The sequence below is a fragment of the Labrus mixtus genome, chromosome 8, assembly GCF_963584025.1.
Source record: "Labrus mixtus chromosome 8, fLabMix1.1, whole genome shotgun sequence".
NCBI classification, from domain to species: domain Eukaryota; kingdom Metazoa; phylum Chordata; class Actinopteri; order Labriformes; family Labridae; genus Labrus; species Labrus mixtus.
Window position 1 is genome coordinate 20,989,531 of NC_083619.1, and position 19,599 is coordinate 21,009,129.

Here is a 19,599-nt window from a genome sequence, read left to right on the forward strand (position 1 = left end):
ACCACCATACACATAACTCAAGCACACAACAAATCAAATGTTTTAGGATATATTTTTTTTAACCACAGTAGTGAGAGCACACCCCTATAGCTTTATCACCGAATACGTCATTACGTCTTTTATTTTGAAGACAAACCGGAAGTTGTTGTTTCCTCGATGTGTAGTTTGACATCGTCCAGTCTGGGAATTCACTCTGAACTACTTTGAAGAGGAATGCAGCACTCGTAGCCAAACGTACTGTAAGTATGCCTTATATCGACGCTTTTACACTTGTTTTATTTACACGTCAACTTGTTTTAGTGTTATTAATCTCGGTGGATATTTTTTACGAGGTAATTACTCTCCACAAACAGAGAAAGCCGGTGTTTGTACAGTACAATAATGTAAGCTAGTTAATGTCAACCAGCTAAGCTAGCTCTCTTCCGTCGCCGGTTGTTGCTTTATCTCCTCTTCTTATGCCTCGAATCTCAACGATGATGAAATACTATATAAGTGGCAATGGTTTCTTTTGTGTGTCTTATCCTTTTGTTGTTTTTAATAATCATTTTTCCTCGCTTAGAAAAACGTCCTTCTGGATGTTTTGTGCCTTTACAGTAGAGTCGCTGCACAGCCTTTATGAGCGCTCACCATTTATACGATGCAGTTTAAAAAAAACAAAAAAAAACAGATTTAACAGTTTTTGATTGGGAAATGTTATTCAAGGTTTAAGATGAGAAAATACTGTGTTGTGTGGCTGAAGCTCAGACCCTTTAATTGAGTCAGATGGCTGGTTGAGGGCAGGAGATGATGTAAGTAGGACTGGTATGCAAGAGGTCTGACATCAGCCAGAAAGTGTCTGAAAAACTAAAGCTGTGATGATCCGGCCAAATAAGGAGGAAAGAAACCTCACAGCTGGAGTGTGCTTACAGCCAATACTTCTATCGCAGTTAAGATTACGTGGCTTTGTTGAGTTCTGACTAATCTTTGCTGGTGTTTAGTTGGTTCATATCTTTTTTTCCCATATCTTTCTCCTTTTTTTCTTTACTGCAGTGAATCAAAAGGTGTTCATCCCATCATCATTATTCCAGTCAGCACACCATGGCTGGCTTCAGGCAAGAGGATGTCGAGCTTTATTATGAGATGGGAGAGGAGCTGGGCAGGTATGTTTCCAGATTCATTGTCTCTTTCACCTCTGGCAGAATACCTCTTAAAGTAAAGCATCTGTTTGATACTCAGTCTGCTGTCACTGTTTAAAGAGACACTGTTTACACTTGAGTCGTATCATGTGTCCTTGATGACCATCAGATGACACCCATAAAACACGTGTGAGCGCACCTAAAACAAATTTATGGAGGATGCATTAATAATTCCAAATCCAAATGCCATCAGCAATTTCTATGTCCTTATTTGTAATTTAATGTAAATACAAATTCATACATGGCATTTGAAACTGCAATTTCCTGAATGTATGCATAGTTCAGTTACCTCTGTGAAACAGAAAGTGTTTAAAGATGGTTCCAAAGAGCTGCTCAATTAAAATCCCACAACGTTACATTAGTTTGTGTTTGAGGTGCATTTTGGGAAAGAATGAGCTGCAGGCCATCCAAAATATCCGATTTGATAAAGGTAAACAAATATTTAATGTATTAGAAAAATGATGCATATCCCTCTATCTCTGTTCTTGATAGTTTGTGAATGAGTTGTTGGATGTTATTACATAAAGCTGTCTCCAGCTGAGCTGTTGTTCTCTGCAGTAATGCAGCAAAAGCTTGACGTCACAGACTTTCAATGTGCCTTTCTACCTCTGCTGTGGTGTGGGAGAGAGCACTGTGGGTGTATGTGTGTATGTTGGTTTGTTTGTGTGTGTCAGTTGTGCAGTTATCTCATGTTGTATGAAATAGTTTCTCTGTACTTGCACACTAAATTACATCAGGTTTGTTTTCGTTTCAGTTATTCCAAACATACTGTTACAACATAGTATTTCAGTTTTCCGGCTTATTTTCCTGCTCCTTTGAGAACGAAGAACCATTTTCAGTCCAACTCTTTAATAATCCATTATGCAATACAATGTGTTTAACAACCAAGGGGTCAGCATTTGACAGGTCATAAGATCAGTGCAAAGACCTCCTTTGTACCAAGTCATTAAGTGCCCCAGATTTAAACCCCTTAAAGTTTCTTAAAACAATTAAAGTAGTTGTTCAGTACATTATGTCAACTTTTTCAGGTATTTAAGGGATTTCTTCTTGTTAATAATGTGCACAGAACTTCCTGTTAGTATTATATGTTACAGACTAATTACAAAAAAAGTCTTTGAACAAGTTGGTTCTGTAAGGAGGAAAATTGTCCAATTGTATTTTAAGAAAATAATGCTTAATGATTTGATTACTGACAGATATGAGATGAGATAAGAGATGTGTTTTTTTGTTCTGTAATGATTCTCAACCAATTTTTCTTGCAACACAAGTACAACACACCTTTCACTCCTTACTCTGCGAACATTTGAAATGAAACAAATTTAGTATATATTTATAAGTTTATGACAAAATGAAGGCCTTTCTCTTTAAAGACAACTACAATTTTAAGGGTGCGCAAGCCAAATCCCGTAAAAAGACCTGACCTAATCAGGTATGTGTGATAAAAAATATTACTATCATGATTTTGAATTGCTTGTATAATCTTACCAGCAGCTAAAAACATCTTTTCAGTCAGTCCCATCATCCTCTGTCGTTTTGAAAAATCCTTTATTGAGAGTCTTCAGAGCTTTTGTCTGCTGCTTTCACAGCCTCACATTTAAAACAGGAACAATATGAAAATCTCTCTGATGATCACAGGAGGGAATCAAAGAGACCTTCCATGCATTTGCAGTCTGCGACTCTGTCAGAGAGCTGCAGGTTGAACATTGAACTCACAAGTGAATGTCCTCTGTTGCCATCACTGCGTCTATCTTTTACCTGTTTGTAATACTGACCCGCTATTTAATCGTTCCCTCGATCATCCCCTCTGCAATCAGACGACTTATTGCTCCATGGGTTTTCTCTTCCTTGGCAGACTGATCCTCTTATCCTTTTATCAAGACTGATCCTCTCATCCTTTTATCAAGTCTGATCCTTTTATCTCGTTGTCCAGTTTGTTGATCACTGGTTATTCATCAGAAAAAGTTTTAGAGTTCAATTCATATTTTAGGTGTTTGTGTATTTGTTGTCTGTGTGTCATGGTTGTGTGTGTTTATGTTTTTATATATGATTTGTCCATACCAGTCTTCCAAAGTGGGATTGATAAAGTTGTTTGACTCATGTATTTGAAGGAATTGAATCATCATAATAAGAAAAGGCTGGAGAGAAAAAAGGCTAAAAGCTCTAAATCTTTTTCTTTTTTTTCTCTCTATCCTTTCTGCAGCGGACAGTTTGCCATTGTTCGTAAGTGCAAGGAGAAGAGCTCAGGCGACGAGTACGCTGCGAAGTTCATCAAGAAGCGGCGGCTGTCGTCCAGTAGGCGAGGGGTGAGCCGCGAGGAGATCGAGCGCGAGGTCAACATCCTGCGGGAGATCCAACACAGCAACATCATCACGTTGCACGACATCTTTGAAAACAAGACGGACGTGATCCTGATCCTGGAGCTGGTGTCAGGGGGAGAGCTGTTTGACTTCCTGGCTGAGAAGGAATCTCTGACGGAGGAGGAGGCCACCCAGTTCCTTAAGCAGATCCTGGATGGCGTTCAGTATCTTCACTCCAAACGGATCGCTCACTTTGACCTCAAGGTCAGCAGTGTGTGTGGTTAAAGCAGCTTGTTTTTGAGGCTGTGGGCCAGTAGTCGTAGTTGACATGTTAGTGAGAACTTGAGGTCAGGGGAAAGAAGTTTATGCCGTACTTTCAAGGATGTTCCACTGTTGTGTGCAGAGAGATTTTTGCAATTTGTAAGATTTTTCATCCTCTAAGAAAACTACAGACAAGATATCTTTCTATGAATACATTTCAGTCAGCTTTAATAGTCTGGTAAAATTCTAGTTCTGGTAAAATGTGCCACTTTAATGTAGTACAAGTTTAAACCCGGAAAAAAAAGATGTGAAGCCATCTCAGATCAAATCAGATTGTATTTGTCGAGAAACTTGACAGTCAACGTTTCCGTATAGACTCCTTTAGGAAAGGTGTCTGGTGCCTCTGTCTTGTTTCGATAGTTACGTTAATCGAGTGCTATTGCCACGCTTCAGGCACGTTCACAGTTTAACACGTTGATTTTTGTTTGATGTAATGTTTTTCAGTGAAGTGATGCCCAGATTAAAAAGTGGCTGATGGTACGCCACACTTTGTAATGTGGCACATGCCAGTGTGGCGGTGCTTGTTATTAAGATGAGATCATCCTTTATTGATCCCCAAATGCAGGTGTTACAGAACAACAAGGACAGAAATAAGTGCGGACATGCATAATGTGATAGCTAGCAGCTTCACAGAGTACAATAAAAAGATATTAACCAAACAGTAAATACTCAGATAGTTCCAAACTTACAGAGGATCTAATAAAATACAACTTTTAAAGCTTTCCTACTTTATAGCTCTCATGTTTACTTGTGTACTGCATGAGAAACAATTTTCTCATCATTGTAATCGTTTCCTCTTTCAGCCTGAGAACATCATGCTGCTAGACAAGAATGTCCCAAACCCCAGAATCAAGCTGATCGACTTCGGGATCGCTCATCAGATTAAAGCTGGAAATGAGTTCAAGAACATCTTTGGAACACCGGAGTTTGTCGGTGAGACCGCGTTTTCTTTTTCTTGTAATATCCGAGTGAAAAGTTTCCATTGTGAGCGCGAGCTGGCGAGTAAGTTAAACCCTGTAAGTGGATGTTACAGATCTCCACATCTGGTTTCAATTAAGGCGTTCATTCCTCTTTGCTTTACAGCGCCAGAAATAGTCAACTATGAGCCTCTTGGACTGGAGGCAGACATGTGGTAAGATTTTCCCTTCTTGTAGTTTACCCATCTGAAGATATTTACTCACCAATGTGAGCGTTTTCATTCATGCTCGGTTCTCCTCTTCTCTGTAGGAGTATCGGAGTGATCACATACATCCTGTGAGTAATCATTCATCTCACCACTGGCCGTTGTTTAACATTTAATGCAACCTAAACCACTTCACCGCTCATCTCATGTGGTTTATAAAAGCATATCTGTGTCCCTGTAGGTTGAGCGGGGCTTCACCTTTCCTGGGTGAGACCAAACAGGAGACCCTGACCAACATCTCTGCTGTCAACTACGACTTCGATGAGGAGTATTTCAGCAACACCAGTGAGCTGGCTAAAGACTTCATACGCCGCCTGCTGGTTAAAGATCCAAAGTAAGCACTTTCTTTAGGTTTCAAATAAAAAAGAGAAACCTTTATTGTTCACACATTGAAGTATTTGCTTAAATGTTTTTGTCATTTTCTCACTGGTGAATCATTTAATTTATTTATTCAGAAAGAGGATGACAATCGATGACAGTCTTGAACACCCCTGGATTAAGGTGAGTCATTTATTTAGAATTCAATCACCTGCTGATATTGTCTCATATTCACTGATTGTCTTTCATGATAAGAGACTTGTATCCAATCCTCTGAGAGTGCTGAGGAATGGGTCTGTGCATTTTGAGTATTCATGATCCACCTGCTAAACTCATGATGCGTTACTGTTTGCTGAGAAAGTGCCTCAACATACAGAAAGTACATGATCACTTATGTTGGCCATGTCTGTTCCTTTCTGGCTTCTTTTGTAGAGTTTAAATATAAAATGTTTCTGATCAGGCTCTACAGGTTGAAGCCCTGTATTACATGTGCTCTTACAGTGATGTAATGCTAAGTCTATGTGTAGGTCGACCTCTGTCAGTTTTTTAAAATTCTTCTGAAATTTTAACAAATCTTCGCCAGACTCATTTGTATTTCTTTGTATTCTTAGCTGACGTCTTGTTTTGTTGTTCTTGTGTCATAGACTTTATAACCTGTTTGGTATTTGGGGCGGCAATGCTTCTATTCAAACATTACATTTTAAAATGGTTATTTTTTACTTGTTTAAAAGAGCTTCTGCACATCTGTTCTTCGCTCATTATCAAATAGAGCTGGACAGATATATTAGTCGATTAAGCTTGTTGCAGATATGCCTCATCAGTGTATTTCGGCTAATAAGTGACAAGAAGTTGCACGAATGATGCTCTAATGTGTTGAGAAACAGTCTGCCTGATATATAGTTTTTCAATTAAAGATCAATGAGTAAAAAGTTCTCCTCATACCGTAAGCAAAAAATTGGTTTGTTCAAGTATGTTATTACGGGTTTTTTTTATGTGTCTCATATATCATTCTTGCTATTGGCTAAAAAAGCCCAGTATCATTCAGAGTAGTCCTCCATATTTAGACTTGTATTTTTTCTTTTAACCCTCTCCAGGTGATAAAGAGGCGAAATGTCCGTCAGGAGGAGAGAGACCACAAGACTGAGCGCCGGCGCCTGAAGACCACTCGTCTGAAGGAGTACACCATTAAGTCCCACTCCAGTATGCCACCCAACAATACTTACGTCAACTTTGAGCGCTTCTCCCAGGTCCTTGAGGAGATCGCCGCAGCGGAGGAGGGCCTGAGGGATCTGGAGCGCAATCAGCGCTCGTGCAGGGAGGACGTGGCGGCGCTGCTGTCCATCTACGAGGAGAAGGAGGGTTGGTACAAGGAGGAGAACCAGAGCATCTCCAGCGACCTGAGCCACATCCGCCAGGAGCTGCAGCGCACTCAAGCCCAGCGCAAGAAGAGCCAGGAGGAGACCCGGCTTACCATGCAGGCCGCAAACATCCTCAAGCGCAAGTTTGGGCGCCTGGAGAATCGCTACGAGGTCCTGGCTGAGCAGGTGGCCTCTGAAGTCCGCTGGGTGGAGGAGCTGGTCAAGTCCATATCCGTAGACAAAGACCACGGCTCTGTAAGCATGCCCTGAGCTGAGCTGGAGTCCGACAAATGACTAAGTGATCTGCAAGTATCGTCCTGCCCGTCTTCTCCGCTCGTGTCTCTGCACCGCGGAGTTGGAGTGGGTCAGTCGTCATCATAAGCTCTGCTGCTGCTGCCCATTAGGAAACATGCTCCACCCTTTGTTAAGTAAAGCTGGGGAGAACGTGCAAGAAGCAGAGAGGTAAAATGTTGAATCCATTCCCTGTTGAAAAGGCTCATTGCTGTGTTTTATACCTTTATTTATCATTTTAGAGATGTTACGTGTTATGTCCCTCACTCACATCACAGTTTAAACCTTCCATTACAACTTTTTTTTTGCAGTTGTTAGAATTGCAGATTGTTAATACATTCATTCATTTTTTTCTTTATTCCTTGATCACATTTGTTTTTGTTTTTTTAAAGCCATATGTGTCAGCTCATTTTCTCTCGCCTCAGGTTATCAGCCAGCTATATGAGGAATCTTCACAGAGATATTGTGAGAGGTTTGCTTAGAGTTCAGGGGTAGTTACTTATCTTGTTATATTTCAGATTTGACTGCAGCTGACATCCTATTTCCACGTGTCAGGAAAGTGTTTCGACTTTAAAGAATGCAATAAACCATCAGCTATATATATATATATATATATATATATATATATATATATATATATATATATAATGATAAAGATAAAGGTTATTGCTTTATTTGACAGGTCTGTAAGTTCTTGACGGTTTCCTGGAAATTATGAGAAGATTTGGTCCTAGTTACATGGTCACTGGAGACAGAGCTGTTATTGGCTGTTTTGAGTTTACTGTTGAATTACGTTTTTATAAAAAAAAAAAAACTCAATTTAACCCAAGTAAATACTTTTTTTCCACCATTATCATTATGGCAAAATCCGTTCCTTAAGCTGAATTTAATGTTTGAAGAGACAGTTTTCATGTGAAGCTCTCCTGCTTTCCTTTGCTTTTTTAATGTTTGATAAGGCCCCTCTCTAAAGCTCTTTCTGACTTGTGTCTGTTTAAAGGGCCTGATTTACTTACTCCCCTCTGACTAAGTCTTACATTCAGGATAGCTCAGACTTAAGCTTACATGCTAGCTAAGATTAGCATTGGGGCTGATGGAATATGTTTGACACTGAATCTGAAGTAACAGACCTGTCAAACAAAGCAGTGTTGCCAGATTGAGAATGTATAAACTCATCTTTGCAGTGCCTGTAAACTGATCAACCTTATTGCCTCTGCAAGCACTCACCTGTCATCGAGTTCATGACATTTCTATCACATTGATATCGCTAAATGTCTTAAAACGCAACAACTTTTTGCACAGTAGCCTCGTAAACCAAAATAGTGTGCATGGAAACCTTTGTGTATAAAACTGTAACTCTGGTAGTGTTTTCATCCAGACCGTCCCTGCACACGTCAAAACATTCCATCGATGCGTTTCACATCCACGCAACACATTCCCCATGTACAGCATAGAACGTGTATGATATATTCAGTAGTATTTTTCAGTAGAGAGGAAATGTACTCAGTTGCACTTAAATGATTGTAGCATTGTTCCAAAATATATTTTAACCTGTCTCGAAGTTGTAACAGAGCTGTAAAATGAAATCCTGTCTGAACTAGTTTCAAATAAAAAAAAAGAATCATTCATGTGACTGAGGTTTATTCATGTGCCGTCTTTCTATGAATGGGAAATACAGTTCTCGAGTACTTTTCTCTGTATTTATTCTCCATACTATATCTCTGTTTCACAGAAAAGTTCTCTGTTCGCAGAAAAGACCCCCTCAATGATAGACAGAAGGTATTTGTGTTCTCTTTAGAGCAGTGAGGGGGCTCCCTCCAATGGTGGTCCACCAGAATACACGTTTCATCTTTCACTTCACTCTGAGGATCCAAAAGCCTAAACATCAACTTTCTTTAGTGATCAGACAACGACAGGAATTAACCAATCGCCTGAAAGTCTGGGTAGACCGTCCCACCAAAGATGTTGGTGAGAAATAACTTCTTTTCCTATCATTTGAAGAGCTCCAAAGCACATTCGTTTATATATATTCATTCAAATGTAACATTTATGAAAAAGTTTTTAATATTTTGTGATTTTGAAGAATTTGAATATACTGCATTTGTTTTACCCCACACTCTGATGACATCACCTCATGATCTATAGTCCAAGGAAAAGAATTGAAGTAAAGCTCAGAAGGGAAATTTGGCCACTTTTATCTATAAACCACAAAACAGTTCAACATATTTGAGTCTTTTTATTCGCTTTTTAGTTAGTTATGGTTTTAATAAATAATTCATAAATAACAACATCGTCATCAGTTTGTTTCCAGGAGCCATTAAAAGCATGTTTCCTGATGAAGTGTATCAAATGTGTAAGATAGTAAGCATGTATCTGTTTTGTAAACTTTGAGACTGGGCAGCAGACCTTAACTGCTTTGTGTGAGGACGTAAAGGTAGAGTTGTTTTCTTTACATTCAAATGTACAGAAGCCCTGAGAGGCAAGTGAGGAAAAAGGCAGATGATTCCAGTTTTTTTTAAATGTGTTTTCTCACCTGTGTTACAACCTAAGAAATGGAAATGGTAAACTTAAACAACACTGGGTCACTGCTGGTTTGGTAAAGTGGGCGTCCCAGTGCATAAGCCAAAGTCCTTGATGCACTGGTGACCAGTACGACTCCCGGTCCTGAAGCTACTCAGTACATCATCCTCCACTCTCTCCCTGTATTTCCTGTCTCTCTGTAGCTGTACTATTAAAAAATAGGCTAAAACAAAAAAATGTCGATGTAACTTCAAACACAAAATAAAATCTGTATCTCATTTCTGCCATACATTTTGGTTGTACGACTTCCCAATAAAGACTCTGCAGTAACACATTCATAAACAACCTTTCCGAAGAACGATTTAGAAAGATCATCATGGCAGTAACCTCAGTCATCTTCAGTCATAACAACAAGATAAAAAACGTATTCTCCACGTATACAGGAGACTTAAATAAAGGATCACTGGACCTTTTGCACAGCCTGTCTCTCAAGGATTCCATACTACTGATAAAAGATCTTCTTAAACCATTTTGAAACAAATGGATCATCAGAGTGAAACTGCTACAATCAGTACAAAGTAATGACAAGAGGCGATAAAAGGAAATGCTCATCTGTGTGTAGAAACCAGCTGTGGCAGTGTGTGGACTCGTCGGTGTGGCCGAGGCGCCCAGAGAGAAACTTTGACAGTTGTCTGAGAAAATGGCAGTCTGTACATTTGTTATTTCAGTTCAATATAATCCGCTCTGTTTGAGATCGAGTCACATCGACAGTGCGTGTTATCTCTGCAGGAATAAACAGAGTGTCTTGTTTACCTCATCCCGGTCCAGATAGAAGCAACTATTCCGTTCTTACAGAGTGGAAATGCTCATTGTTTACGCATCTTTCAGCAAATTTATGTGTGCACAGATTTTCAGTGCGGGTCCCAGTTTAAGGTTCATGCTGCTGACCAGGTGGTCCTCTGTGAGCAGCAGTAGAGCCTGTCCATCGATTTCCTGGGAACGAAACTCCTGGGCCACATCCTGACCACCTGGAGGAGAGAGAAGACGTGGATGTGGAAGGTGAATACAAACTATGAGAGAGAGAATACAAACTACAAATATGTTTCTGCAAGAACATAGTACATTCCTTCATTGCAGTTTTGATGCACAAAAGATCATTCCTTTTTTTTTTTATGTCAATGAAAACACCAACAGTGCAGCAAAAGTAAATGTGCGCTACTTTGTAAACAATGTAAAGATTTTTCCTGGATGCTTTTTGATACTCTTGATGAAAACATATTGCTCCTCTTCCCTTGTCTTCCCCTTGTTTCAAACGGGTTTTCCTGCTTAAACCAGTCTTAAAGTTTGTGTCCCCCTTGTTCTCCTGCTGCCTTACACTCATCTATTTTACAATCTCTCTATTCTACAGTAGCTTTTTTTTCCCACATGTAGCCACACTTCAAATGTAAACAGCAACTTTTACCTACTTTACTTTTTACAAACTATCATTCTGGGGGTCATTATCTTCCTTTTCTATGACAGGAAAAGGATTCTTTTCACTCACATATTTGCACAGGTCAAGGGTTTGATTGCTAGCTTCATTTATAGTATGTAAGTGTCTCTGTCATGTTTACTGTCATGAGGTTTGCTCATGTCCCAGCATCTACCTGGCAGAGAGTTGATAAAAGAGAACACTTGTTCTACGTTCCAGTGAGACGGAGAGACGGCGTCTTCGTCCCTGTCAGATAGGCAGACTGTCTCTGTCACCCTCTGCTCCTGCTCTTTCTCCCTCTCCCTTTCCCTCTCTCGCTGTCTCTCGGCCTGTTTCCGGAGCCTGGTTGTCATGGGGACGGCAGGCTCATCCTCCTCCTGTTCATTGTCCGGGTCCCCCTCGTCTCTCAGTGACATTTGAAGGGCCTCCTCCGAACCAAGCAACCTTGAAGTCTGTGGAACACAAAGACAATCAGACAAATATTACATCTACATACTTTCATTCAGTGGTTAAATAAAATGGTCTGAGAGAATGAGTAATTTAGAAGTTTTCAAGCAAGATGGGTCAGTGTGCCCTGGTGCTTCTTACCGTAAAGGAATTTCAGTAGATATGGACATTTTCCCATTTTGCTAAAGTTTAGAAATGCATTCATATTTCACTGCTCTCCTTTAAAACTCTTCTGCTGTCAGATGCAACTGTTCCCCCGAGAGCGGCCCGTCTCAGAGGACCAGTGATCCCTGCGGCACTTCAGCATGTTGTTGTGCGCAGCGGGTCGCTGATGTTAACTGACCTGTCTCAGAAAATGTTCTCTGGAGGCTCCCTTGACTCTGCCTGGGGGTCGTCCTCTCCTGCCCATCGGCCTGTGACCCCAGCGGCCTGCTCCCAGCATGCTGATACGCTTGGTGCAGCTCACACTAAACCTGCACACACACACACACACACACACACACACACACATTCAAATATTCAGAGAGATTCAAACCCTTCATGCAGTCCATTGCAGATGATCACATCTGTGTAGCGATGGCCCTGCAGTCAGGATGTCATCCATGAAGCCCAGCAGCCCTTTGAGACTTGATTATTCATGATGTGCCAAGTGCAGACAGTAAGACGGGCTTTTGTTGAGCTCTGGACTTTAAGCTTTAACGCCTCGAGTTGTCTCAAAGAGAAACCCGGTTGTGATTATGCTCTTGAGACTGTTTCTTAGAACCCAAATGTAGCCAAATAGATTCCAGATGTCAGATCACATTTTTTTTACCACCAATGAGACAGACATTTTTTTAGAAGTGATAAACATAATTCAGATTTTCTTAATCATCATTTATACAACAAATTATGCTCTTTTGCAGCATAACTCAGACTTTTTATACGTTCTGTTCCAGCCAAAGTTTCAGCACCTTGCTCGAGGGCACGTTTAGTCATTCATGAGTCTTACTCAGTGTTTCCACATCATGTTCCAGATGCAAACAAAACTGGATTTAAGCTTTAAAGCCCAATACAAATTTAAAGTTGCTTTTTTTTTTTTTTTTTTTTTAAATGATATTCATCCAACAAAATCATAAACAAAAAAATCCTGTCCTTATTTTTTAAACTATAACTTTGGTGTTGCTCTTCATGTATCTGATTGTTGCCAAATGACATTGAAAGGTCAAACTGTTTGAGTCCATCTCTCCACACTTTCAGACTTCACTACTCAAAAGCAAGTGGTCATTTGTTTATGACGACGTACGTCTTAAACAGTGTATTAAAAGTGAATAGAGTTAGTTTGAAAGAAAGTACTCTGTTCATTCCTAAAACAGCTGGGCACTTTTTTACTTTTTTAAGCACAAATGACTCAACAACAGTCGATAGTGCATTCATCTCAAAAGCCTGGAAGAGACTTCAGGATGGTTTATTTCATGAGTATTATTATTATTAAAGGCAGGGTTTGCAATTTAAAAAAATAATGACATTATTTCAGAGGGCCAGACTGATACTTGATGCTTTTCCTGCTGATTTCTTGAACTGTTGTTATTGGTATTCGAATCTGAATGAGAGTGTGGGTGTGTTTACCTTCTGACACACGTCATCGAGCAGAAGCGTTTGGAGCGCAGAAATGTGTAAGCGTAGCCTCTGCTCCCACAGAACTCACACTGCAGCACACCTGACACACTCTCTGCCAGATCTGAAACTCCACAGGACCAGGTGTTAGCCACACACTTTTGAAACACACACATACACTCCCACACACACAAATAAGTGAAAAATTCAAGAGAAAAAAAAAAAAAAAAAAAAAAAAGATTAGAGAAACGTGTCAAACTCAGATGCTTTCATTCAAGACATGAGGAGTTCTTAGATGGAAATTCAACTGAATATCTAGAGGCGTATGATGTTTTTTCCTTAAAAAGTGCCCCACTTGGGAATATTAACAGTTAATTTACACACAAACAAATTCACCCAGGCATGCACACAACTCACCATCTGCTGCAGCGTCATCGTTTTCCATCTCAGAGTCTGTGGAGTCAGACAGGTCAGCTTCCAGCGGACTGTCCTCTGCTGCTGCAGCTCCGTTGGTTTGCATCTCCTGGGATTCGGGAAGTGAAGCCTGCTGGTCTGATAACAGTGATGTGGAAACCACCTGAATTAAAAGGTAAATTTACAATGTCAAATTTCGCTCACAGACATGGAAAAACACGTGCACTCTGCGTGGATACAGATGGATGAGGCTGGAGTGATTGGATGACAATTGAAGGAAAAAGTGTTTTGACTTGATGTTATTGTGTGCTGTCCTGTACGTGGTTTCAACGTCTGTGTCACTCATATTGTGTTTTTATGCTCTCTGTGGAAGGCAAATTCCCCTAGGGGCAATAAAGGTTTCATTCATTCGTTCAAAAAATGAAAATATCTGGGGTGCGCTGGTGGCGCAATGGTTAGGGCGCGCGTCCCATGTATTGAGGCTGTCGTCTCAAGCGGCCGGCCCGGGCTCGCATCCCGCCTGTGGCCTCCCTCCCGCATGCCGCTCCCCACCCCCTCTCCCTGGTTTCCGACTCTATCCACTGTCCTGTCTCTCCATTAAGGCACAAAAAGCCCAAAAAATATATATTTTTTTAAATGAAAATATCTGTTTAGAAAATGACTGAGCTTTTTTTTTAGAGGTAAACAAACATTACTCAGATTTCTGTCTTAGGAATAAGTTAGTTTCAAAATAAATAAAAGCCACAACTCTGAAGCATAGCCACAATTCTGTGTATGGGTATTTGTTGCACTTGTTGTAATGTTGCACCAGGACATACCGGGAAAGGCTCCAGGCCCTCTCTGATGACGAAGCCCTCTACGAGGTGTGTGAGGACGTGGGCTGTGAGGATCCTGTCAGGGCTGGCTGGGGGGCTGGCCGGGCAGGAGAGGGGTTGGCTGGGGCCTCTGACCGCTGCTGGCAGGACGGGAGGAGGCAGAGGAGGAGGTGGACGAGATGGAGGAGGAGGAGGGTTGCTGCTGCCATTGTCGGAGGTGATCTGGGACGGCTGTTCAACACTTGATGACCTCATCAATGAGGGACTGGATATGATGGAGGGTAAATCCAACATGGCTGAACAACGAGAGAAAGGAGAGATAACAGGCTGAGTGAGGATTGATGAAGCAACATTCAACCAGGCCTCTCTTAGTTGTCCAGTCTTATTTTAAGGACTTCTTGTTTCTTGAGGTTTGAATCAGTTTGGCCTTAGCTACCATGAAAACGTTTCACTGCTACTCAGTGAATATAAGTCCAATGCTGTCATTCTATAATCACATACAGACATGGAAAACATTTAATTCCCTCTTTCGAATCTGAGCTTCTCTCTTTCAATCCCAACTATCTGTTTAATAATCAATACATGTCCTTTTAAATGATCTGTCGCTAAATAAAGTAAATGAATGACTTTGACACCATTATTCCTTCCTATCACTTGTAATCCAAATGGAACAGAATTTTTGTCTCGCAACAATGACAAAACACATTGGTTTCCTCAAAAACAAACTGGGCTCCATTTTATAAATAGCGTACACACATGTTGCATCTTATTCAACGATATGCTAATTATTCAAAGCCCCTGACATCATGCCTTAACCTGCTTTATAAAAAAAATTGATTGATCTTGGTGTATTCAAGATTTTTTTTTTTTAGCACAGGACCAGCTTTGTTTTTGTTAAAGTAAATAAAAATCCTTTTGTCTTTTACCTGTAACATTGTGCTCAGGCGGCACAGGGGGAGCTGTTGTGGACCTGTTTCTCTGTGGACTTGGAGAAGATTCTTCTTTCCTCTCTGCTGAGCTCAGTCCGTTCACTTTGCATGTTTGCCCAAACTAAAAGGTCAACCAAAACAAATCTGTTATCGAAACAACTCACACTGAGAACAGGCAACGCTTACAGAGCTGAACAACGACAAACGGTGACTCACTGTTGGAGCTTCATCCCGTCTGACTGGATGCACCTTCAGATCCACAGCCACTGTTTGAGGAGGTGGAAGGTTCATGTAAGGCATTTGAACCAGAGCCTCGGCTACAGGCAGCTCCTGCTCTCTTAGCAGCATCTGTCCTGACTGCACCGCTAAAGCATGGACAGAGTGTAGGGACAGCCTCTGGAGGGAGGCAGGGGGATTCCGGGGCAGCCTGGGGAGAACCAGCGGTGGAGGAGGCGGTGGAGGCTGGTTCTGCACTTGAGGGATTGATGTCCGACGCTGAGGAGCCGCCACCAGAGGAGGAGGCTGAGGCTGGACAGCTGCTGGGATGGACGTTTGAGTCGATGAGGCAGAAACACGAGTAACAGAGGATGAAGAAGAAGAAGTAGTAGAAGAAGAAGCAGCTGGGGTGTGGTTGCTGGTTTGTGACGGTGTGCTGTTTGTGGTCAGTCTTTTAATTGAAAGAGAGAGAGGGGTGGAGTTGGTTTCGTGAGGTGCGACTCTGAGGGCGATGGGCTGGAGTTGGCGATGGTGTTGAGCTCCTCCTGTTGTCTGCTGGAGGATGAGCTGGTGCTGCGCCACCCGCTGGCCTGGAGGACAGGACAGCTGCTGCTTCATCAGAGCATGGGTCTGCACCGGTGTGTAAGCTGAAATGAGAGCAATACAGAGATGGACATGAAAACAAGTAACGACATGTAACATATGCTTGACTTAATCATATTTATTTAGTCATTATTCATTAGTTGATGGTTGTGTACTGAGTTTACCAGTAACGTAGACAGAGTGCGGTAGATGATTTTGGTTAGAGTGACTCATGAATTTAGCCTGTATCACGTGGTCTTTCTAATAATTTCTTCCTGTAATCCTCACTATTTGAACAAATTAGCTCACCTGGGGTTATGATCTGCGGTCCGGAGGACAGCTGGGAGACACCAGCCGGTCCTGTTTCTGTTGAGGGTTCAGTCTGCTGGTTGTTCTTCAGAGCACAGACTGATGTCTTGGATAACGTCGCCGCTTGAGACAGGTTAGATGGCTTTAAAATCACACTGTGGGCTGTGGCAAGAGAGCCAGGCAAATGTGCACGCAGAGCTAGATTCTGCACCTGAATATAGGCAGAAAGAAGACCACTTTTACATTGTTTACCACGCTTCAGTCTGTTGTACAGTCGAACACTCTCCGGTCTAATATTAGAGGTTTTGTGGCATGCAAGGTCTAATTATGTGCCTGGCAAAGTTTGTACCTGAGTGGAGGTAGATAGCGAGGAACAAGAGGTGACAACAGGGAAGTCTGATTGAACTGTTGTCACCGGGGCTGCAGGAGTGAGAATGAGCTGACGAAGGAGAAGCAAAAAGCATATAGAGACAGATTGCAAGATGTTTTTTAAAAAAAAGAGATATAAAATGCACAAAACTTGAAAAAAAAAAGCCTTCTGTGGAGATATAAATCTATCAACCAGTGCATGAGACATTTGAAAAGGTTTTCACCATCTGAGTGCGGAGGTACATCTGAGCTTGGCTACAGTTGGGCGGTCTGTTTCCGAGGAGCATGGCCTGCTGGGATATGGAGGATGCTGCACTGGCAGAGTTAGACGCTTGGGTACGAGCAATCAGCTGGGCTGTTAGTGGCGATGCTGGGAGTGTGATCTGGATTCAGGGGCAGCATTGAGGAGAATGACGTCGAGGTTATGAATGTGCTCAGAGCAGAATTTGAACGGAAAATACTTACAGATGGAGCAACAGGCTGATGAACCAAACTGCTGCTTGACGATGAAGGTGACTGCCTCTGACAGACTGAAGCCTAAAAACATTGGAGGAACGTGTCACTTCCCATGAATTGTGTTAAAATGACTCCTGATTCTGCACAGGACACCGTCAATCTGACCTGCTGTAAGGAGGCCAGGCTCTGCAGGTGGGGGGCGTGCTGGTGCTGCTGCAGGGCTGCTGTCTGCAGCATGAGGTGCTGCTGCTGGGCTGCGTACATGTGATGCAGGTACTGGGCCGCCATGCTCTGAGGTCTGTGGATGGCGTGCTGGATCACCTATTTCATCACATGTTTGACACATCAGGCACTTCAAAAAAGAACATTCCATCTGCTATGTAAAACGCAAGGTTAGTAGTTTTAAGTAATCGACTGGCTTGACATACTTAAACACTTACGAAAGGTGCAATAGAGACGCAGTATAGTTGTGCAGGAATGTGTACGAATTGCTTGTACTGCCAGTAATTTGTGCAAAAGGAACACTGGATCATCTGTCACCTGGCTGCCTGCCAAGTTCAACAATGCCCCAAGAAGTCCCAGGTGCTGTCTACGTCCTCTCAGGTATCACAATGTATGCAGATATCCCAGGAACTGTTGATTACCTGGACTGTCTTCCAGTCATTTCAAACAATGGAAAGAGAGGTCTCGGATCCGTCTATTAGTCTGATTGCCAGTCAGTCAAGTCAAACAATGCCTGCAGAGGTCCATGGTGTTGTCTATTAAACTGGACTCCTCCTGAGTCCCAAATGAAACAGTGCATGCAGAGGTGCCAAAAGCTTTGGATTACCTGCCAATCAAGTGAAAACAATCAATGCCCGCAAAGGTTTACAATAGTTTATTTTACCAGGATTACCCTAACTGTCAAATAGTCGTCCTTTGTGTCACATGAAATAGTGACACAATTTTTACTTTTTTTTTTTTTTTTTAAAGTGCTCTATAAATAAAGATTGTTATTATAATCATTAACAGGTTATGCAGTGCTCCCAGTATTACCTTGAATGCCCTCAAAATAAAATAAAAATGTATGCAGCAGTCCAAATAATATACTGTCAATTTCCTGAACCACCTTATAGTCAGGTAATAATAAACCTGCAGGGGTCAACATTGCTGTCTGTTGTCTGGACCTCCTGCCCGTCTAATGAAACAATCACTGTAGAAGACTCAGGTACTGTCTATTACCTGGACAGCTTGGCTATCTGGTGAAACGACGCTGAGGGAGGTAGAGGGCGCCGGGGTGCACACAGTGCTGCTGGAGCTGACTGTTGCCATGGTGACAGTAGCTGATGGGATGGGGGTGGTGGTGACCACAGTGCTGTTAGCATCTGGCTGTTTCGCTCCTGGGCTCTGTCGATCCATCTCCCAGGTCACGCTCAGATTCAGTGTTGGGAAAAAACTGAGGATGTGAAATAGACAATAGGAAAAGTTTGTTTTTTTTAAATTGAAAATGCAGTTGAGTCAGGCTGATGGAGATGTTCTGCTTAAGTGTTTGGTAGTTTCATAAAATGTGTCACTTTGCGGTAAAAAAACAACAACACATGTTTAGCTTACAAGAGATGCTAAACAACAGCTGAAGCTATTTGTCAAACAAAAAAAATGTCCACACAAAAATATTACTTCAAAACAATACTTCTTAGATTATCGACATGCACATTTACAGGAAAAGAAACAATAACATACTTGAATGTAGACAGTGTTTAGAAAATATGAATTAATCAGGAATATTGGGACAAAATGTGACAAATCTTTTTTTTTTTTGTTATCAATAAAGAAAACATCAAATCACAACTCAAAAAAATTGATGCAAAAGATATCACACAACAACTTTTTTCCCAGGGTATTGAATACACAATTATGAAAAACGAATTGAATGTATGAAAATTGTAAATTTGTCACACATTGAGTCATTTTCTAAATGTGTATAAAGGTCATTGAGTTATCTCCTCACCTGTAAAGACAGCCTACACATCACACACATTTGCTACATTGCAGCAGGGTTTTGTTTTTACTGTCAACTGCTAATCAATAAAAAATATATATTGTTTTTCCATTTGAATGTAATGATCTTAGAAAAGGAGTGTTAAACTTAAACATTTTTTTTTGTTGCCATATAACATGATGCTGAACGCTGCTGTCTCTCCATATGGCAACTTGAATATTGATTGCATTTTGCTGCAGAGCCGCTTATCTCCATTACACACCATCAGGACATTCTCGATGAACCTCAACGTTTACAAATAAGCTTGTATTTGAGGCTCACATCTCATATTCGGACAACACATTCAACAAATCAGGGTGTCTGCCCCTGCCTCTTTGCCTCTCCTCTCTCAGACAGCGCTTTATATGCATGCACAATCATTCCCCTCTTGTCGGCGTTACCTGCCTGGTGTTGATAGACATGGGACATCAGGAGCTAAGCAAAGCCCGGCACATTGTTCCAGTCATGAAGCACACGGATGCAGCTGTACTGTCTAAAATGGAGATTAAAAATAAACATGA

General features: G+C 41.4%; 2 protein-coding genes across 2 annotated transcripts; one reads left to right on the top strand and one right to left on the bottom strand.

Annotated features, from left to right (window-relative positions):
* Window positions 1–130: 130 nt before the first annotated feature.
* dapk3 (death-associated protein kinase 3) lies at window positions 131–8,573 on the top strand. The gene is made up of 9 exons (XM_061045067.1): window positions 131–239; window positions 1,030–1,139; window positions 3,376–3,736; window positions 4,597–4,726; window positions 4,877–4,925; window positions 5,021–5,047; window positions 5,158–5,310; window positions 5,432–5,477; window positions 6,389–8,573. The coding sequence occupies exons 2-9, from the start codon at window positions 1,078–1,080 to the stop codon at window positions 6,920–6,922; spliced, it is 1,362 nt and encodes a 453-aa protein (XP_060901050.1). The 5' UTR covers window positions 131–239; window positions 1,030–1,077; the 3' UTR covers window positions 6,923–8,573.
* Window positions 8,574–9,156: 583 nt separating this feature from the next.
* phc3 (polyhomeotic homolog 3 (Drosophila)) lies at window positions 9,157–18,489 on the bottom strand. The gene is made up of 14 exons (XM_061045066.1): window positions 18,283–18,489; window positions 17,227–17,382; window positions 17,071–17,142; window positions 16,830–16,988; window positions 16,586–16,675; window positions 16,237–16,447; window positions 15,346–15,992; window positions 15,127–15,250; window positions 14,204–14,496; window positions 13,389–13,548; window positions 12,984–13,095; window positions 11,722–11,851; window positions 11,107–11,383; window positions 9,157–10,488 (listed from the first exon to the last, which is right to left on the bottom strand). Exons 1-14 carry the CDS (start codon window positions 18,457–18,459, stop codon window positions 10,334–10,336), a joined length of 2,763 nt encoding a protein of 920 aa, XP_060901049.1. The 5' UTR covers window positions 18,460–18,489; the 3' UTR covers window positions 9,157–10,333.
* Between the last annotated feature and the right edge of the window lie 1,110 nt (window positions 18,490–19,599).

Excerpts from the sequence above, each read along its gene's own strand:
- dapk3 (XM_061045067.1), top strand. The coding sequence starts at position 1,078 with ATGGCTGGCTTCAGGCAAGAGGATGTCGAGCTTTATTATGAGATGGGA. Across the intron at positions 1,140-3,375 it reads ATGGGAGAGGAGCTGGGCAG|CGGACAGTTTGCCATTGTTC; the intron begins GTATGTTTCCAG and ends TCCTTTCTGCAG. Across the intron at positions 5,478-6,388 it reads TTGAACACCCCTGGATTAAG|GTGATAAAGAGGCGAAATGT; the intron begins GTGAGTCATTTA and ends AACCCTCTCCAG.
- phc3 (XM_061045066.1), bottom strand. The coding sequence starts at position 18,459 with ATGGATCGACAGAGCCCAGGAGCGAAACAGCCAGATGCTAACAGCACT. Across the intron at positions 16,448-16,585 it reads CGCTATCTACCTCCACTCAG|GTGCAGAATCTAGCTCTGCG; the intron begins GTACAAACTTTG and ends GCCTATATTCAG. Across the intron at positions 15,993-16,236 it reads ACCGCAGATCATAACCCCAG|CTTACACACCGGTGCAGACC; the intron begins GTGAGCTAATTT and ends CTCTCATTTCAG.